This window comes from Orbicella franksi, chromosome 7 (assembly GCF_964199315.1).
Source record: "Orbicella franksi chromosome 7, jaOrbFran1.1, whole genome shotgun sequence".
Classification (NCBI taxonomy): domain Eukaryota; kingdom Metazoa; phylum Cnidaria; class Anthozoa; order Scleractinia; family Merulinidae; genus Orbicella; species Orbicella franksi.
The window spans coordinates 11,830,967-11,849,005 of NC_138151.1; the positions used below are offsets into that span (position 1 = coordinate 11,830,967).

General features: G+C 39.9%; 2 protein-coding genes across 2 annotated transcripts in view; both read right to left on the reverse strand.

Annotated features, from left to right (window-relative positions):
* Nucleotides 1–18,039, reverse strand: part of LOC145493835 (uncharacterized) — a 165,361-nt gene that overhangs the window by 73,958 nt on the left and 73,364 nt on the right. The window lies entirely within an intron of this gene.
* Nucleotides 712–14,392, reverse strand: LOC145492068 (uncharacterized). The gene is made up of 10 exons (XM_081471384.1): nt 13,876–14,392; nt 12,382–12,735; nt 11,723–11,758; nt 9,659–10,024; nt 7,969–8,064; nt 5,711–6,436; nt 4,733–5,092; nt 3,787–4,009; nt 3,281–3,549; nt 712–2,112 (listed from the first exon to the last, which is right to left on the reverse strand). Exons 1-10 carry the CDS (start codon nt 13,961–13,963, stop codon nt 1,898–1,900), a joined length of 2,733 nt encoding a protein of 910 aa, XP_081327510.1. The 5' UTR covers nt 13,964–14,392; the 3' UTR covers nt 712–1,897.

Here is an 18,039-nt window from a genome sequence, read left to right on the forward strand (position 1 = left end):
CCCCCCGTTTCTCGTGTCTCGAGCCTCGATCAACACTCGATCGATACTCGATCGACACTCTATCGACACCTCGGTTGACACTCGATCGACGCTCCATCAACATCTCGGTCGACAGAAGGTCGAGAGTCGACCAATTTTTGATCGATGAGTCGGTCGACACCCGGCCGACTATCGACCGACCGTTGATCAAGTATCGATCGAGTGTCGACCGAATATCGATTGGGATGTCGATCGAGGGTATCGATTGACACTCGGCCGTGGATTCGTAATTAAAGCTCCATACTAATAGGTCATTTCCGAGTAACTTTGTGCCTCTATTTCAAAACTTAACGAGTCTTCGTGCAAACTCTTTCATATGAAAGCAAGTTTGATACGCATGAAAATGTACCTGTAGGCAGAACTCAGTTTTGTATGATTGGTTTCGCACAAAGCCTCGTTTTGAAACAGAGGCAAAAGACAAGTCGGAAATGGCCTAATTACTATTATATCTTCGAAACGAAGAACATTTCCACTTATCCCAGTCGCAACCTCAAGTAATTCTGAGTTACACCGCGTAAGAAAATGGACCATTTCGGCGATGCGGCGGCCATTTTGAATTGTATTGTTTCTAATAGCTATTATGGGATGCCGAGGGGGCAAATACATACTAATTTGCCCCTGGGCATCCCGTAAAAGCAATTTAAAACAATACAATTCAAACTGGCCGCCGTATCGCCGAAAAGGTCCATTATTTCTTTAAAAATTGCTCCAAATTAATATTTTAAATAATGACATTTTGTTTATTTCAAACACGCGCCGCGAATTCAGAATAAACTGAACAATTGTGGTTTTAGATTTGAAAAATCAACCAAACTCCATCCAAACTTTAAAAAAACTTGACTTTTTTTTGAAATTTTTAGAAGCGAAGTTCTTTTACTGTGAATCGGCGCACTAATTTCCGAAATTTGATGGTGGTTCGCGCCTAGCCTACGAACAGGCTCACCTTTGAGTCACGCGCGCGAGCGGCGAAGAGCAAAGCAATTCGGCGGGAAGGAGTCTGGTGAAGAGGCGCCAAGAAGGTCACTTGCTCGATTTCGCGCTCGCGGCTGTGCCGCGCGCGCTTGTGCTCCCACGTGAGCCTGCTCGCCAGCTAGTTCGCGCCAGTTAAAGGCTTTGCGATTTTTCTGGAAAATAAAAGCAGATCTGAACGTATCGATTATTAATTCGTATCTCTGAGAGAGATATGAAGGTTTTTCATTGTTTAATCATGCGACAAAATTTTTGAATCTCAGTCACGCAATCTTCGAGGACATTCCCCGATTTATTTTATTGTGCCGAAACCTCTCTTTAAAGGTGTGTGTCGCACATAAGTACCCGGTATATGCAGTTTACAACTCAACTTGCGTACCAATGGTCCCGATGGCTCTGTGACTACTGCGTCTAATCAGTATCTTGAAGATAACGGGGTTCGACTCTCGTTCAAGGCTCAAAAATCTTACAAAACTGAGTAATTCATCTCTTCATTTATCTAATAGAAAATTCAAGTTAGGATATATTGTTCGTCATCAAAGCGACCTTAAAGGATCGAACAAAGATGACTACCTATTCAATTTACATAATCCTACTTAATTCAAAACAAATCAGAATTGCTTTAGTCCTGCACGGCGCAGGATGCAGTTTGCGTCTTCCTGTCAAGGAAAATGCGATTGTTGTGCTTTAGATATGTTCTGTTCGGCTTTACATGAAGAAGTGTCAACACCAGTGGTCACTTTTCCACGTCTGTAGCTGCTCAAAGAGTTTACATTTTTCTAAACTTTCGATTACTGAAATATGCTTATTCAATATTTTTACTTTATAATTGAACTCTATTTAAATAATCTATCACATGCGATTCGACGCATTGTTGTTCATCACCAAGTTACATTTCCGCTTGTGGTGTTTGTAACTGGTCTTTTGGCTTTCCTTCCTTGACACCGTGTTCTCTTGTGGCTAGCAAAATCCAGGTTTTGTTTTTGTTTCCGCGCAGGTTTCGCCTTCTGAGGATTACTACTATTACTGCAATAACTAAGATGAGAGCCAGAGCGCCCAACGCCCAAGGTAGAGCTTTAACATACACAGAGGGCTCGTGAGATTCTGTTGAATGCAAAGCAGAAATAAAATAAAAAAGATGAAAAAAGCATGAAAATTTCTCCATGACACTTCCACTTTAATGAGTTCTCGATTTTAAACTGATTTGCAATAACTTTATTAATGAAAATTTCGAAATAGTTACGGTTAATATAAATTGAAACGGTCACAGGAGAACGTACGGTCGGGCTTAGAGTGGTCATCATTCGGGACCTTAGGCAACAACAACACCGATGCCGAGGTCGACGTCTAGTCAAAAATGGATTTTTATTTTACCAGTAATATTCACGATTTTCTAGCTCTGTTCAGTATGCCAACGTTCTTAGGCTAAACATGCAATGACAGCGTTCAATTCCAAATGGAAATACGAAAAATTAGCCATCGTCGTTCGCCGTTCTCAGATTCCCGGGGGGTACTTCCAGAAAAATGGGGTGGGGGTGTACGGTCCACTTCCCAAAAGCCTTACCCTATTTATGACCAAAATCTGTGATTTTCCCTATCCTATTTATGACCTGGCAAAAAAATTGGATTACCAATTTATGACCGTTACGGCTGGCACAGTTTCCCTAAACATAGTTTATGATGGGCTGTTGTTGATTGCCTTATCGATAAAGTTGAAAAAGTAGCTTCATCTAAAAAACATACCCAATTCAAGACTAGAGTGCAAAAACAGTACCCTATTTATAACCAAAATGGCCAAAATCGATGCCCTATTTATGACCAAAACGGCTGAAAAACCATACCCTTTAGGGCCGCACATACCTATATAGCCCATATAAGGGAGTACTCCCCCCCCCCCCCGCCCAGGGCTCAGACCACGCAAAAAGTGGTCATTTTACCTTGTTGTTTTGCATAAGACGGCAAAGAAATGTACAAATATTTATAACGCACGTGCACACCTGTTGTATTGCTCGTTAAACCTTTCGTCACGTGATGTTCTCGTTGCCGTCGTCGTCCGCGTAGTTTGCTTTAAGCTACATTGCAGCGGCACATCTTTCGCAGAGCTCTTTTAGAACTGAAGTTGCATCGCATCAAAGGGATCATTATTTGCCTTCAAGTATGGAACGGTTCGTGAAAGAGGTACACTATTGTGTAAGCTCACCTCTTCTTCATTGCTGATTCAGCTTGACAGCATGAATAACAACAACGAAAATGATTCTCTATTCATACTAACCTTCACCTTGATCTTGAAATCTAACTGGTCCCAAGGATAAAAACACGTCTTTGTCCATAATAAACCTCTTAGTCTCTCTCCTGTGCCTCCTGTCTTTCTTGCATCCTCGGTCGCACACAGACCCAATGTCGGACCGCCGGCACGTCACTACTTTACAGTGCACATATAGTCGCTTGGAGACCACGTCGCGGAAGCGAAACGCTCGAAAATTGAACTTTTGCACAGATGACTTCTTGTAGACGTAGTGCAATGACGCATCGAGGGAGCAGCTAAAGAAAAGAAAAATAAAGTTGTGGGATTTCGACTCTAGATTTCTAAGAAACGTTTACTGCCATTCATTGGCAAACTTTCCTTATCTTCGTTAAACTGCAAAGCACGTTGTCAGCCAGCCTCCATCATAACCCTAGTCTATGACCATATCGTAGAGAGGTTTGTTTTTTCTTTTAACCGCTATTAATTCCACCTGGTAAATATTTTATTACTACAGTTCCATTTCACGAACGTACCCTTGTTTGATGAGTATATGTGTTGTTTGGTCGCGTGGGTCTGGCGTTGGTGTTACCCAGCATTCTTCGAGAAAGGTCAGCAGACTCCGATCACGTGACTTGACATTCACCTGAAAATACATCCGCTGGCCAGAATGCACTGTAACAGGGTATTGGTTAACGACTATGTCATATTTGGGATCCTTGAACATGTCCATTTCAAAGGTAAAGTTACCAACGCCATCTGCAAAGGTAAACGGTTTTAAAATATTTATAATCATGAAATGACTTTAAAAAATGTTAAATGTTTACAGTGATCAATGCGCTTAACTACAACTAGCTAGTTCACAGACATGCCACTTAAACTGAAAGAAAGAAATGTTTCTCTGTCGAATAAACATAGTAGGCTCCCAACTGGCGGGAGTCAGATCAGTTGACGATTCACAAGCGGGACCGATCGAGGAGTTGAACTCGGGTCTATAGACCAGCTCACAAAACAACTCCAACTTAGTGGTTAGAGCGGACTTGAACCCGCGACTTCCGGATTTCAAGTCCGGGGCCCTAAATACCCGACCACGCCGCTTCCCTGATTTAAAATAAGATCAGACGATGGAGCGATTGAAGAGCAGAAGCGTCTTAGCTGCATTCAAGAGGCGCACATCTTCATGCAAGGATGCAAGCGTGAGAGACAATAGAATTTTGGTACAAAAAGGGGAGCTACGAAATGACGACAGACGCATTTCATGGAACCTGACAAAATTAAGTTTTAAGTTTTTTTGCGAGAACAAGAAAGGGAAGTCAGGCGCTCTGTAAATTCTATTTGCCTGTACCATCATTACTCAACTGCTCCTGCTACCTGCATGCACCTCTGTGTTTCAGTCGAGTACAGTTATGGAGGTGCGGCCTGAAGCACACACTTTCGAACATAATGTTTTCTTATTCCTGCTGTAAATCATTCCTTACTTACCATCAGAAGTAAGGAGTGCCTTTCGTCTCGGTGAATACGAGACAATGGACAGCACATGAAGCTTTTTAAACGAACACTGGAACTCAAACTTCAACCTTCCTTTCCTTGTAATTTCAGCACTCGATTTCGAAGACTTCTCGTCCCCTGTCATGGTGTTGAAGTAAACGAAATAGTCCCCTAAAGTCTTTTGCTGTGTGCCGCACCCATCCAGCGGAGCACTCAAGAGAGCATGCGTGTCATTGATGAAAGACACCTTGCATGCTGGATCTTGAAGGTGAAGTGAACTGATAACTAGATGAGGTCGCAGGAATCGCGATATTGTTACCTCCATGGCATAGTGAGTGCATTTCACTTCTAATCCTGATAATTAAAACAACACGCAGGAGGTTAGCTACGGTATGCCTTGCAGGTAAAGTATTCTAGAGTGAGATTCGCATCTTAACGAATAAAGAAGGGCCGAGCTAACAATCATTGTGCTGGGTGTATCGGTTAGACTCCTTAATCAAACAGAGCTTCTGTCTTCACCCAGCTGTGTGTAAATGGGCACTACTGAATGAAATGTTGGGAAAAACGTTGCAATGTACAAGCATCAAAGCCAGGGGAAAAAGAAAGGGCGGGGGTGGGGGCGGTGAGTAGAAATACTTGATACATGCTGCGGGAAGTGGAATTTACCGCCAACTGGGAAAGTCAACCATGGCTTTTTACTTTTCCTGTTTTAGCTTTGCCAGCAGTGACAAGTAGTTTGACCCAGTTAGAGAGTTAGTCATAACAAAGACTGTGAAATTTATCAACCTGGGCGCTAGATATCTTCAGAGTCAAGATGCACGACTAAAGGTATCCAGACCCTCAATGGCTCTAGCCCAACAACATTCTTGCATGTATACACATCTCAAAACAATTCCATTATCTGGATATTCAAAAATTCTCGAGCTTAAGTCGAACAACAAAGTAATAATGATAGTCAATTTTCATTTTTACCTATCAAAGGATTGTGTGTACTGGCGACTGGAATGTACTGTGTGGTAGGCCGCTCTATCGGCGTTTTTTGTGGACCAGAGGGGGTCTCCTCACTTGCTTTGCTTGGCTTCATACTAATACCCTCGCTGGAAAAATCTTCGGGTTTACTTGTAGAAATCACATGGTCCGCTCGAGCTAAAGAACTTGTTGGAACTACAGGTGTTGTATTTTTGGTTCCTAAGACGTAACTTGCTGTTCCGGTAGACGTGATAGCATCCCTTGGAGTTTTAATTTGGCCTATGGGAGACCGTATACCGTTGCTGTCCTCGGCCGTAGCAAAAGAGCGTCTAGCTTGAATAAGAGTTTGTTTCGGAAAACTTGATGAACTAGTGACAGAGGTAGCAAGTTCCAAAGTGCTTGATCTCAGCAAAGACACGGATGTAAGCGTTATAACTTCACTTGAATGTACTATTCTTCCTACACTGGCGTTGACTATTGGAAGAATCAACGTGGGCGAGACTGTCAATGAAGAAACAGTCCCTTGCTTCTTTATCTCCACTGCTGTGGTCTTCTGAGGGGAGGAAGTGTTTGAATGCCATCTGTTACTCTCAGAAAATGTCAGGTGCACGGTTGCTGTGATTTCCAACGCTGGGGTGCTTGTTAGACTCCCTAACCTTGCTAATGTTTTCGCAGAGCTTGGTAGTAGCGATGTTGTCTCTTGATTGGTCACTTTTGTAGTAGTCTTTACTTTGAATAAATAGTTGAAGTAGAGAGAAGAAAAAATGCCATTAAACTAAATTTATTGATACATCCTTGAGATTATACAACGGTAGCAATAATTCGTGACACCCAGTCACAAAAGAGATAGGTGCAGGTACATTCATTACTTATTATATGGCCAGCTCCGTGAGCGGGCAAGATGAATCAAATCCTGCGCTGTGATTGGCTACCCGAGCGGGCAAGATGGAGCTATCTTTCCCGTTCGGGACTACCTGCCGTGTCCCGCAAGAAAAATTTCCCCCAAAGCCATACAATAAATCGTTTATCGGCCAAGCTTGTTTGGTCAAGATGGCTTGATATTGGCCTCGTCCTTTTTTTTTGCGAGTTTATGGACCTCGACTCCGTCTCGGTCCATAAACACGCAAAAAAAGAACTTGGCCAATATCCTTTCATCTTGACCTCACACTTGGTCAATAACCCATACACAGATAATGGAGAACTCGAGTTGACGCTGTTTGCTTCAACAAGACGCGCTGTCATGACGGACAGGCTCTGTAAACTAGAAAGTGGCATTAAGTTCAATTTTTCTCCCAGACTATTTTCCTCAGTTATATTTTTTGCTCTGATGAACTTGGCAAAGATATCAGTTTAGTTCAATGTTAGTGACCGTTGTTTGAAATTCTAAGAAACCATGAGGGCAATGGAAAGGAAAACTGTTTGAATCCTGTTTAGGAGATTTACCCCTAGATTTGCTGATTTTTTGCTAGAAGTGCTCCAACTCCATAACGTGTCAAAAATTGTACCTTAAAGGCACGCATTGGCCACAGTAGGGGTATCGAATGGTCTTTACGAGCATTTGCGAGCATGCGGGCAGCGCGTTTATTTTTGTTCGCACGAGCAGTGATCAAGTTTGTCTTGCGAGCAGCGAGCACTTTTGAAAATAAAGATGGCGGGCAGCGAGCACTTCGTAAATTTTCCGCTAACTGTAATCTTTATCTTAATCTACCTTTGCGGGTGCCTTTTGTGCCACTTTCAATAAAACGTTAGCAAACCAAGGAAGCATGTTTCAAGAAACATTCATAGGGCGTACATGCTTCCCCAATGTTTCCCAGTTTTTCCATACGGGAATTGAACACATTTTAACGAGAATCCGAGCATGCGAGCAGTTGCAAAAATTTTGCGAGCACGAGCAAGCCAGCACTCGTGTAATTTTTGCGAGCAATTCACTTTTAAATTGAATGGGACCATTCGATACCCCTCACAGTTACAGACCTCTAGTTGAGACTGGATTGTAAGAGCCTACGGTAATTTTACTTGTCTAAAGGAGTTCGCGATAGTATTGCCATAAGGTTTAGTTTACTAGGTAGTTATTGTGGTATTTTTGTAAGTCATACCAAACCCATCAATACCCCTGCAATAAATTAAAGGTCTTATTTATCGTTGCGAAAATTATGAAATTTAAAGGTTATGTATACAGTGTAAGGTACGCAGTGTACGGGAAAAAAAAGCGTAGTCGTATAGCAGATTGCCTCGACTTCGCATTGCTAACAAACACTTACCTGAGGTTCTGCAGACCTGCCCTTGTGCATCGAAACCAACTACAACAGTGCTTGTTAGCGAGCAATTGCTCTTACCTGCTGGGCATTCTTCAGGAGCTGAGAGGAAAAACAAAAAAGACGGCAATTCGAGCAATCCCTTTTTCAATATCTGCGGTGATGGGTTAGTCACTTTGCAAATTACAAATGTACGTGTAGTTGTAGATTGATGTGGATGTAAATCCTATTCACTTTTTCTAGAACTAAAGTGGCCATTAAATTAACGTACAAAGCAAGAAATGACAGCCGTGAAAAACTGATAATATACAAACCTTTTTAAGGTGGCTCAAAACAGTAAATTTCCGTGAGACGCCTGAGATCGAGCGCGCACTTAAGGGCAAGGCATTACGCTATCACCCGAGGGGTCGCGAGATAGCGCGCGAGATTTAAAGCTTACAAAAAAATCAAAACAAACATGGCGGCACGAGGCCTACTTCGTAAAACTTTGTTTCCGCCAAGTTTAGTACGCTGTTTGCGTTATCAGTTATTTTTACCTTCGAAAAAATCCATCCGTCAGGCAATTTCAAAGGAAAAAACATCATCTTATACCGCTGTGCTGGAACGTAAACGAAAATTGTGCTGTTGATGTTGCAATCGATCGCGCCGGTTATCAATCTAAAAAACAGCAGGAATAAAACTACTCTTCAGGTTTTCTTCGTTCTTTCTACTTGGCTAGTCTCACCTTCGGGTATTTATGGTACATTTCTTCTTCCGCTTATGCTGCTGACGACAACGGAGAAAAAGAAAACACTATTCGCGTGATTCGCGTTTATTCGCCTGGGAATCGCGGGCTTTACTGATCAGCGGACCGCCTTCACGCGTGCGCAAGGGGTGATCTTGCAAAGTCGAGGTTTTAATTTTCGCGTAGAACGCGCGCGAAAAATACCTTATCCACGAAGCTAATATCTCAAAAACTGATCTGGTGACCCTACGCTTTTAATGCAAAAAATATTCAACAGCAAAAGCGGAATGCATACGCGAAATTTAAAAAAAACTCTGGAGTGGAATTTCTCCAACCATTTTTTTACGTTTAGGAAAAATCTACTCCACAGAATTTTATATAATTTTGCCTGTTTCTTCTTCTGTGTGTAATAAAAAGATTTTTTTATAAAAAATATGGGGTCACCGGCTTAGTTTTTAAGATAGATACAATTGATGGTAAAAAGTGGGTCGGGTTTGTTGCTAGGCAACAGCAAAGTGCAACCTTAATTATGACTTAAACACAATGAAAGGTACAGTGGAGAGTTACCTTAGAAAAATAGCACAGCCTTTCAAAACAGTACAGCTCCAAGCCAGAAACTTCACCTGATTCTCAAAAAAACGAAAACTGTTTTGAGCCCCCTTAAAGTCTGCTGGAAAAGATTTTAACACATATTTTTTCACTTTTATCAAGTCTCTTTTAAAATTAGGTTCCAATCTTTCTCCGTAGCGTTTAAATTGAATTGTATTCTATCCAACCGTCAGTTCGGAGGATGTATTTTTGTAGTTTACGAAAGGCCAAGTCATTAATCAAGGTTTTTTTTTTTTTACAACATCATGCATATAACCGCAGTGTGTATATTATTTATGGTAAAGTTTAAATGGCCGCAGGATAAGAGTTTTTACGATGCAAATTATACAGTTTGCCGTCAATTTGCTCCTGTCAAAAACTCACCGAGAGCTTTGTAGGTTGCATAGAAACCAGGCCAGTTGTTTTTCTTGTAGGACGAAAACCTCACCCACATTTTCTCCATGAAAGAAACAAACGTAAACAAGCGCTTGCAACCACAAAGTACAGTCACATCATTGGTATAGTTTCCACGATACTCGCTTATTCTGATGCTGTCGTCTCCACAACTCCCTGGTCGGGAATACCGATGGTCTTCAATGCCTAGCCACTGAATTGTGAATTGCACACGGTACCCTGGAGGGGCAATGATTGTCCACAAACAATTTCTGCTTGCGCCATAGTTGTTTGGAAAGTTTGGGCTGCTTACGACACCTGACGGTTCTCTTAGATAGGTGTTGAGGCCACACAAATCTAAATATAAAACAGAACAGACCGTATCAAAAAGTACTCCTCGACTTCGGCAGGAAATTTCATGATTACTTATTATCTCGTGTTAACGCCTTCGGCGTTTATTTCAAACTTGGCTTGGTGATCCGGTATTTTTTTTTGACTCCTGTAGTTTATTCGCGGTCAATGTTTGTAACCCGTGAATGATCTCTATTCTATGTTCGTTTGTTTCTTTGTTTTTGAATATTTAAAGATAATAAAAACCGTCTAGGCGTTCTGCACGTGACGGAATGTCACAAAAAGTGTGCAAATTGCCTCAGATATGAATGATGCAACAGTTTGTTTTCACGTCAAATGTATACAGCTGTTTTGGGAAAGTTTGCCCTACAAAGCGTTGGCGACAATGCCGAAAGGTATTATGGGTGATATTAGATGGTCTTTATGGACAGCGCCAGTTTGCCGCTATTTTATCGAAGCTCATGGTGTTTCAGTATGATAAAAGGAAAAGTCATGAACACGTACATTTGTGGTTTCTCCTTCATTTGCTCTGAAACGCCGGCAATTTTTCTGTTTAGATGAGAGTATGTAAATATGGTTGTGACGTTTTGGATTCGCGCGTATTTTTGAGAATTATTTTATAAAAGCAATAAAGCACTTTTCCCGTGTTTTCATAGCCTCATCTAAACGCTCGGGGGATTGGGAGAATTCTCGAATTCTCCCAACCCTCCTCGTGTTTAGATGAGGCTATGTAAACACGGAAAAAAAGTGCTCTATGGCTCAAGTAAAAACTGTATAATGACGACCTTTCTCCATACAAGTTTAAAAAACAGTCCTAAGAAAATACGCGCGCTGATTGGTTAAAAATCGTGTTTCTATTAAACAACTAGATTATGAGCTCGAGATTTCTATCGCGTGTTAGCAGAATTCTACTAGTATACTAATGCAAATGCTGTAATTTGATTGGCTGAGCCATTGAACACTATCAGCCATTAGGGTGCAGTGGTTGGAGGTCGTCTAGGAAATGACGACGTTTTGTTCGTTTTTCCAAGGTTTTGGAAAAAAATTTTGATGCAAATGGATAAATAAATTCCTGAAAAGTCTAAACGAAGGACATTTACGGTTTCTTGACTTTTAAAAAAGTTGAAATTATTGAAAAAACCGATGCGCGCGCACATAACTTCAATTTTAATTGACAATTCAATCCGAACGATCTTTTTCAGTCACAAAGTTTAATAATACGTCAAGAAATAATTGGAAACGATTTCGATTTCGATTTCTATGAGGTGATAGTTGATTCGGCCTTCGGCATCATCAACTATCACCTCATAGAAATCTCGAACTCATAATCTAATTGTTAAATAGTTGGCGAGGGCGCAACCCGAGTCAACTATCACGCGATAGAAATCGAGAGCGAATAATCTAATTGTCTTAGTATAAATCTGCTAGTCGCCCAGAACTTTATCTAAATCGTCTTCACAGACACTTTGAAAACGCCAAGAGGCGGCCGTCATTTTGTTAACAAGGGCACACTGTTACGCTACTCACTATCTATCACAGAATAGACAGTGAGTAGCGTAGCCAATCAGAGTACAGCATTCGTGATAGAACACTAGTAGATTTATACTAAAACTCGACAGAAACACGGTACATGTTTTCTATTTCTTAAGTAGAAGATCGTGGGATATACCATCATTTTATCTACTGAAGGGCGTTGAAACTTACTTGACGGATTTTCTCCATTCGAGCAATCAATGTCGTCTGTAAAGAAATAAAAAGGAAACTATGCTTGAGCGCCAAATTTATCACAAACCCGAGGGAAAACAGCAGTGTACTAATGAATGACTAAATAACAGCAAGTTCCCAAACAAACTTGGTGGAAGATATTCAAGTAGATATGGACATAGGGCTTTTGTCTCGTGTGCTGTTTTTGCAGCAGTAATCCGTGTGTACTTTAGATTCCGCTTGATCCTCTGGACTTGCTAAGAAAAACTCTAATTTTATACACGGTGTTGTCCAAGTCAGCCAGAATCCAGGGGATTAATTAAAAAATGCCCATACGCGTGGAGAGGTGTAAAGGCCATTAAATACATCTATAATTGCCTGCATTACCCTTACCACTGGAGAGTAAGGATGGCCCAGTGGTGAGAGCAGTCGCCACCCACCAATGTGTTCCTGGTTCGACACATGTGGGTTGAGTTTGTTGTTGGTTCTCGCCTTGCCCTGAGGGTTTTCGGGTTCTCCGGTTTTCCTCCATCCACAAAAACCAACATTGCCAAATTCGAATTCGATCAGGTCAGAGGACTCGCACGAAAACCAGCTCTATTAGGCTGATGTGGCTTCCTCTCTAAATATAATTTAGAAATGGTATGGTATTTATTTACCAGGGTCAGTTGGCTTGAATGCGATTTGTAGCTTGTCATTCACCGTGAAGACAGATGACACCATTTGGAGAAAAGCAAAATTTCCACTGCTAAAAAGTTTAAGCGAGCCACTTGCACAGGGGCCATACTTCCCAATCAGAGGACTTCTGGCTCCAGCACCATCACGGATTATTAAATAGTCATCGACCCCAGTTAGCTTCAGTTCCTTGATCGTGATTTCCAGTCGGAAATTTTCTGGTGCTTGTATTTTCCACCTACAGGAAGTGTCGTGTGAGCCATCCGGGAATTCAGGTGTTGAGATTTCACCGGCCACCCGCGCGTCAATGACAATGTTTGTATTCGACGAAGAACAAACTGGAACATAACCAAAAAGATGTGTTTCTAGATACATAGTAACCATTGTTTAATTGCGAACCCTTACAAAATCTCTCCAGGAAGCCCTTGGAGGGACCTGTTCAAGGATATGTAGCTGCATGATACTGCGAATTAATAAGAGGTTGCGCGAGAATAGTGTCCATTCTCGTCCCCAGTGCTACGCGTTTTTTGAAATGTCGTTGAAGGTTTCGCAGATCACGTGACCAAACCAAAACGAGGGTCTGGGAAAGAGAACGTGACCAGTGAGGGTCCAAAAACAATGTTATTCAAGTTAGCGAGTACATTAAAATAACTTGTTCTTCACAGTTGACTTATCTTTTGTCTTGACATGTTAGTATTGGCGAAGGTTAGCTCACTGAAAACTCCAGAACTGTCTTTGGCGCCATAAAGTGAATTATATCAGTAATTCCGGTACAATTTGCATGAGCATAATAAGTTTGACCCCTGTTGAGTGTTCTGCCTCAGGTCATAATTCAGTTGTTTGTGTTCACAGTGACTTTGTTTAGATGTGAATTAATTGAAGGATAAAAGACCTTTCCCAAACTTTTATCTATGAATGCATTGAATTGGTTTATGACATGTGGGTGGATTTAGATCAAAACACACGCCAACGAGATAAAACGAGTCGCCATTCAGAACAGATAAGCAAAAGTATCTCATGTGGTAGACAATTCTTAACTGCCTCAAGGTTAATTCAGATAGATAGATTAGCCAGAATTAAGAATGCAAAGCGTGTTGACAGAATAACACTAACATGCTTTCAAAATTATTGTCTGTTTGAAAGTGTTTGTTCGGTTTTGGGTCTCAAGCATTTCCTCGTTTAAAAAATGAAAACTGCCGGGAATACCTGCCACTCTTTGGCATTTCCAATGTTGTTAGTCTGATGCGATAATGATTTGTGAAGTACATCTGCAAATTTTGAAAGAAGTTCGTCCTTTTGGCGTTTTTCAAAGCACCAAAAAGACAAATGTTGCTTTATGTGTTTAAAGGTTAAAGATGTAAAGGAAATTGAAGGTCGACAATCTATGGCTAACTAACACTTCAGCTTGTACTATTAGCGTGAATAAATTTTCCCAATACACACAAGCGTATTTGGTATATCTTAAAATCCATACATACCTTCAATATTTGCTTCTGCTTGGGTTAAAAATGGCATAAAAAGAACACCGACGATGAGAAACTTTAGAAACATTCTCTGCGCGGTCATTTCCCAGACACTCGTGACCAACTACGACACTCCGTTTGATGGCGATGTATCTTTCAGCTGATAACAGCATCCACAAACTCGCTCGCAAAAAACGTTCCGCCTGCGGTTCTGTTCGATCATAAACTCAAATGCCAAACGTTCTAGAATTTCCCAAGCATGGTTCGCCTGCGTCGAGTTTTCTTTGTCAAGAGACTCCGGGATCGCTGCGACTCAAATGGTCATCACAGAATGTTTTGAATAATAACACTACACATAAAGCAGGAACTTGAAAGTGTATCAAGCGGGAACTGGCAAATGCTATGTTAATCAAAAAGGTTTCCTGCATGTGTGATGCGCCCAAAACGTCACTGAATCAGAACGTAGGACAACAAAAGACCCCATTGCGTGTTGATTATTTGCTTTCTTTTGTGGTAAATGATATTTGATATTGTACATTCCGCTTTGATTATGTGTTTTACAGTGTATCTCCTAAACACAAGCAAAATATGATAATTATGCAGGTGGATTACATCCACCATTTTGCTCATTGAAAGAACAAACCGTGACTTCATTTAACGGAACACTGAGAATTAAAAGTTTCTTTATTTTCACTCTTCAAATAGCCTTGCTAATTAACGTATGTTTTGCTCACATCAGTAATCTTCTAATCCTGTAAGAACGATTTCCCCTATTGAATTGAATAGCCACTCTTTACCTAATTGTTTGTTGCATTTTTGTGGCTTTGATCATGACTAAGTTTTGTCTGTTTGAAATTCAGCTGCACGTAAATAAAGAAAGAAGCTTTTAGTTTTCGTAATCAGTTGAAAATCATACCCAGATACATGGCCTTGTCCGTTTGTTCACAAAGGACAATGAATAAATGAAAAGAGTGTCAATTACCCTAGTCAGCTGTTTTATTAAATTTTATAAAACTTTTGTGAAATGTTTGTGAAATTTTATAAAAATTTTACCCAGCGGTTGTATGGAGTATTTTTATAAAATTGTGTAAAATTTATAACGTTATCACATGTAAATTTTTTTAAAATTTTATAAAATTGGCCAAAAACCCCATTATAAAAAATAATTTTACAAAACTTTATAAAATTTTATAAGCCAGCCATGATTGTTCTGAAGTTTGCCATCCTTTTTTTTAGAAAAATTTCCCCTTTCACACAGCATTAAATTTCACTGCAACTGAGGAGTGGTAGTAATCCTAATCAACTTAAGTGTTTCCATTAAACAGTGGGGAAACAATATTTAAGTAAAGACAGAACTTCTCATTTTCTTTGATATGTAATAATGTTTTAATAGTCACTTTGTTTCAACACCTACCGGCAGGGTAAAAAACAGGCTTTTAATAATCATAATTCACAATTACTTAAAAATAGGTCACTGTCAATAAGCAGTACTACTATTTAATGGCCTGGTCACATCCGTATTATATTAGCCAAGTACTATAACCACTCTGTAATCTAGGAAAGCATGTATTAAGAACAGTTTCAGCCTCAAGTCAACAGCAAATAAGAATGTTCTGCCTGAACACAAAAATATACAATCTTCAGAAAAGAGAAGTTAGTGTAATAGATAAAGATTACTGTGCCAGTCCAATAATCTGCGCCAGAGTGAAATCAGGTGTTTTAATTAGCCTGTGAGTCACTTGCGATGCTCCTGCAACTTTACTTTGGCAATTGAGACAATCTGTGTTTCCCTTAGGTCTTTAAATTTCTCTATTATGACAGCTACATGTAGGAGAGAAAATGAAAAAATTCATGTCAGTTAACAGTTATTGAAACTTTATTATTTGAAGACAGGATTCAATGGTTTATGAAATAAGCTACTGTAAACGTTAAAGCTTTGCCTTAGGAGTTAAGGGCACTTAAAGACAGTATTGATTGGGATTTATAAACTATTCAAATATTTTTGCTTACATATAATTCAAAGATATAAATAGATGCATGGTGACAAAAAGATAATGTCAACATACTTGTCAATAAATGCCAACGTTCCTTGGGCAAGGATGGTCTCCCAGTTTTTTTTCCTCGTACAGAGCAGTTAGAAAGCTCACGACACGTGAAGAGCATGTCCACGAGCTCTCTTATGTTCTGTCCCCACTTTGACGTGCATCCTATGGTCTTGATGCAGTCCTCCTGTCAATCAATGTTGAAAAGGGCAACATTTACAAAACGTTTTCATTTTAGTTACCAGTTAACTGCTGCTTGTCTTAACTGGCCATCAGAAAATCATACTATTTATTCACTGTCTGCTCAGCCTCTTGTCAACTTCAACACAAGTTTGTGTTTGGGCTAAAAGTCAGGGAGTGGTACTTTTGACTTTTGCAAAAATAACATTACAGTTTGGTGCTCAAATGTAATACCACTTTTAATTCATGTGCATACTTCCGTGTAAATTATCCAATTTCGCTCGAGTAGTGTTTTATAGGAAACCAACTCAAAATGTCAAACAAACTGGTGGGGTGAGGGAATCACTGTACTGATAAATAACTGAATAACCCACATTTGGCATTCATGAAATTGTACAGAAACTAGATAAATTATCTATGATAAATAAATGTTTACAAAAAAAAATCTATGATAAAATCTGGCAAATCATCCACATTGTCAAGTGCAAATGCTCAGTTTTAGACAAGTCAGTGCACTGTGAAAAATAGTCCAAGAAGTGGATCACAATCCACACACCACACACTGACAAAACAAAAAACAAAGGTAACATTTTTGTTTAATGCTTTCTTGCTTGCCATTTTCGACACCTGCCCAAATTTGCAGGTGTAAAGTGATTCCCATCACTTCTGTACTTGGAAAGGCAGCACTGTTGGAGGGATTCAAAGACAGATGTTTTGTAGCGAGTATTCCCAACAGATATGAAAAAGATTAACCTGAATCCTAAACTGGCCAAAACCAGCTGTAAAGGGCCACCATGGTCCATGTAAAACTGGTGACGCCATCACTTTGTGAGCATGCCCAAAAGAAAATTATAATTCTAGCCTTGAACTTGTAGGGAAAATTGCAAATGAAGGTTTTGATAGTTTGTCTGTAAAGAAAAATGAGACTAGACTAATTTTATGGTGTTGTGATGTTTACAGTATAAGGGCCTGTGTAATAAAGGAAATTGTTTCAAGACCACATTTTTAGTGATAATTTTATTGATTCAAGTTTCCACTTCAAGTTTTACACCTGAAGTGGTAAAGATTTTTATGAAATGTTATTTGTAAGGTAAAAATTTTAAAAACATTTATTTAAATAAGTAAACATTTTATAAAACTGTACAAAATGCCGTTTTGGTTTTATAACCGTTTATAAATTTTTATCAAGCGGCCATGTTTGTAAAATTAATCTTGTAAAATTTTACACATTTTTATAAAATTTTGCATGTTTGTATAAAATTCTATAAAACAGCAGACTAGGGTAACCATTTCTCACTCCATTAACGGCTGAAACGACCTCGCCGACTCTAGCTACTAGCATCGATGCTAGCAAGACGGTAAAGATTTCAACTCTCACCGTTCCAATCTAAAGATTCCACACAAAAAAAGTTTCTCCGCCTCAATACAAAAGCGACTTCAGTCTGAATTTTTTCAAGGTCTGTCCTGCAACTCCTGAGCATTGCTCTAACCGTCATACATCCTTTATAAGTTGACTTAGCCTTTATTGGAAAAGGCAATAGATAATTCTTTTGTTTTTTGTTAAGCAGCCTTGCATCTCAAATATTAATCCGAGTGAAAACTGAACTTTAGCCTGAATAGCGTGAATATGCAAATTCACAAGGCGTATATGTATTAATTTTCCATTCCTAAGTAGTTTATATTATTTTACAAACTTTAAAGCGACCTCAACTCTGGTGAATGATACTGTATTGATTTTCAAGGAGAAAATATACGATGATCTCTACTGGAACTGTACTTAGCAGTTTAACCCTCGGACGTACGAGCTACCTCAAACCCCCACAGTGGTACAAAGGGGTAGTAGGGGTGGAGGGAGCCCGGCTCCCCTGGGTTTTCGTTCTGTTAAGGCACAGTTGGATAAATTTAAATTTCGTAGATAGCCCTGAGCATGTTCTACAAAATGACACCATTTTTGTAT

What these genes read in the sequence shown, in the direction of transcription:
- LOC145492068 (XM_081471384.1), bottom strand. Translation starts at nt 13,963, where the DNA reads ATGACCGCGCAGAGAATGTTTCTAAAGTTTCTCATCGTCGGTGTTCTT. An exon ending in AGCAGAAGCAAATATTGAAG is followed by an intron (nt 12,736 to 13,875) that starts GTATGTATGGAT and finishes GTTATGTTCCAG; the next exon opens with TTTGTTCTTCGTCGAATACA. An exon ending in ATTTCAAGATCAAGGTGAAG is followed by an intron (nt 2,113 to 3,280) that starts GTTAGTATGAAT and finishes TGCATTCAACAG; the next exon opens with AATCTCACGAGCCCTCTGTG.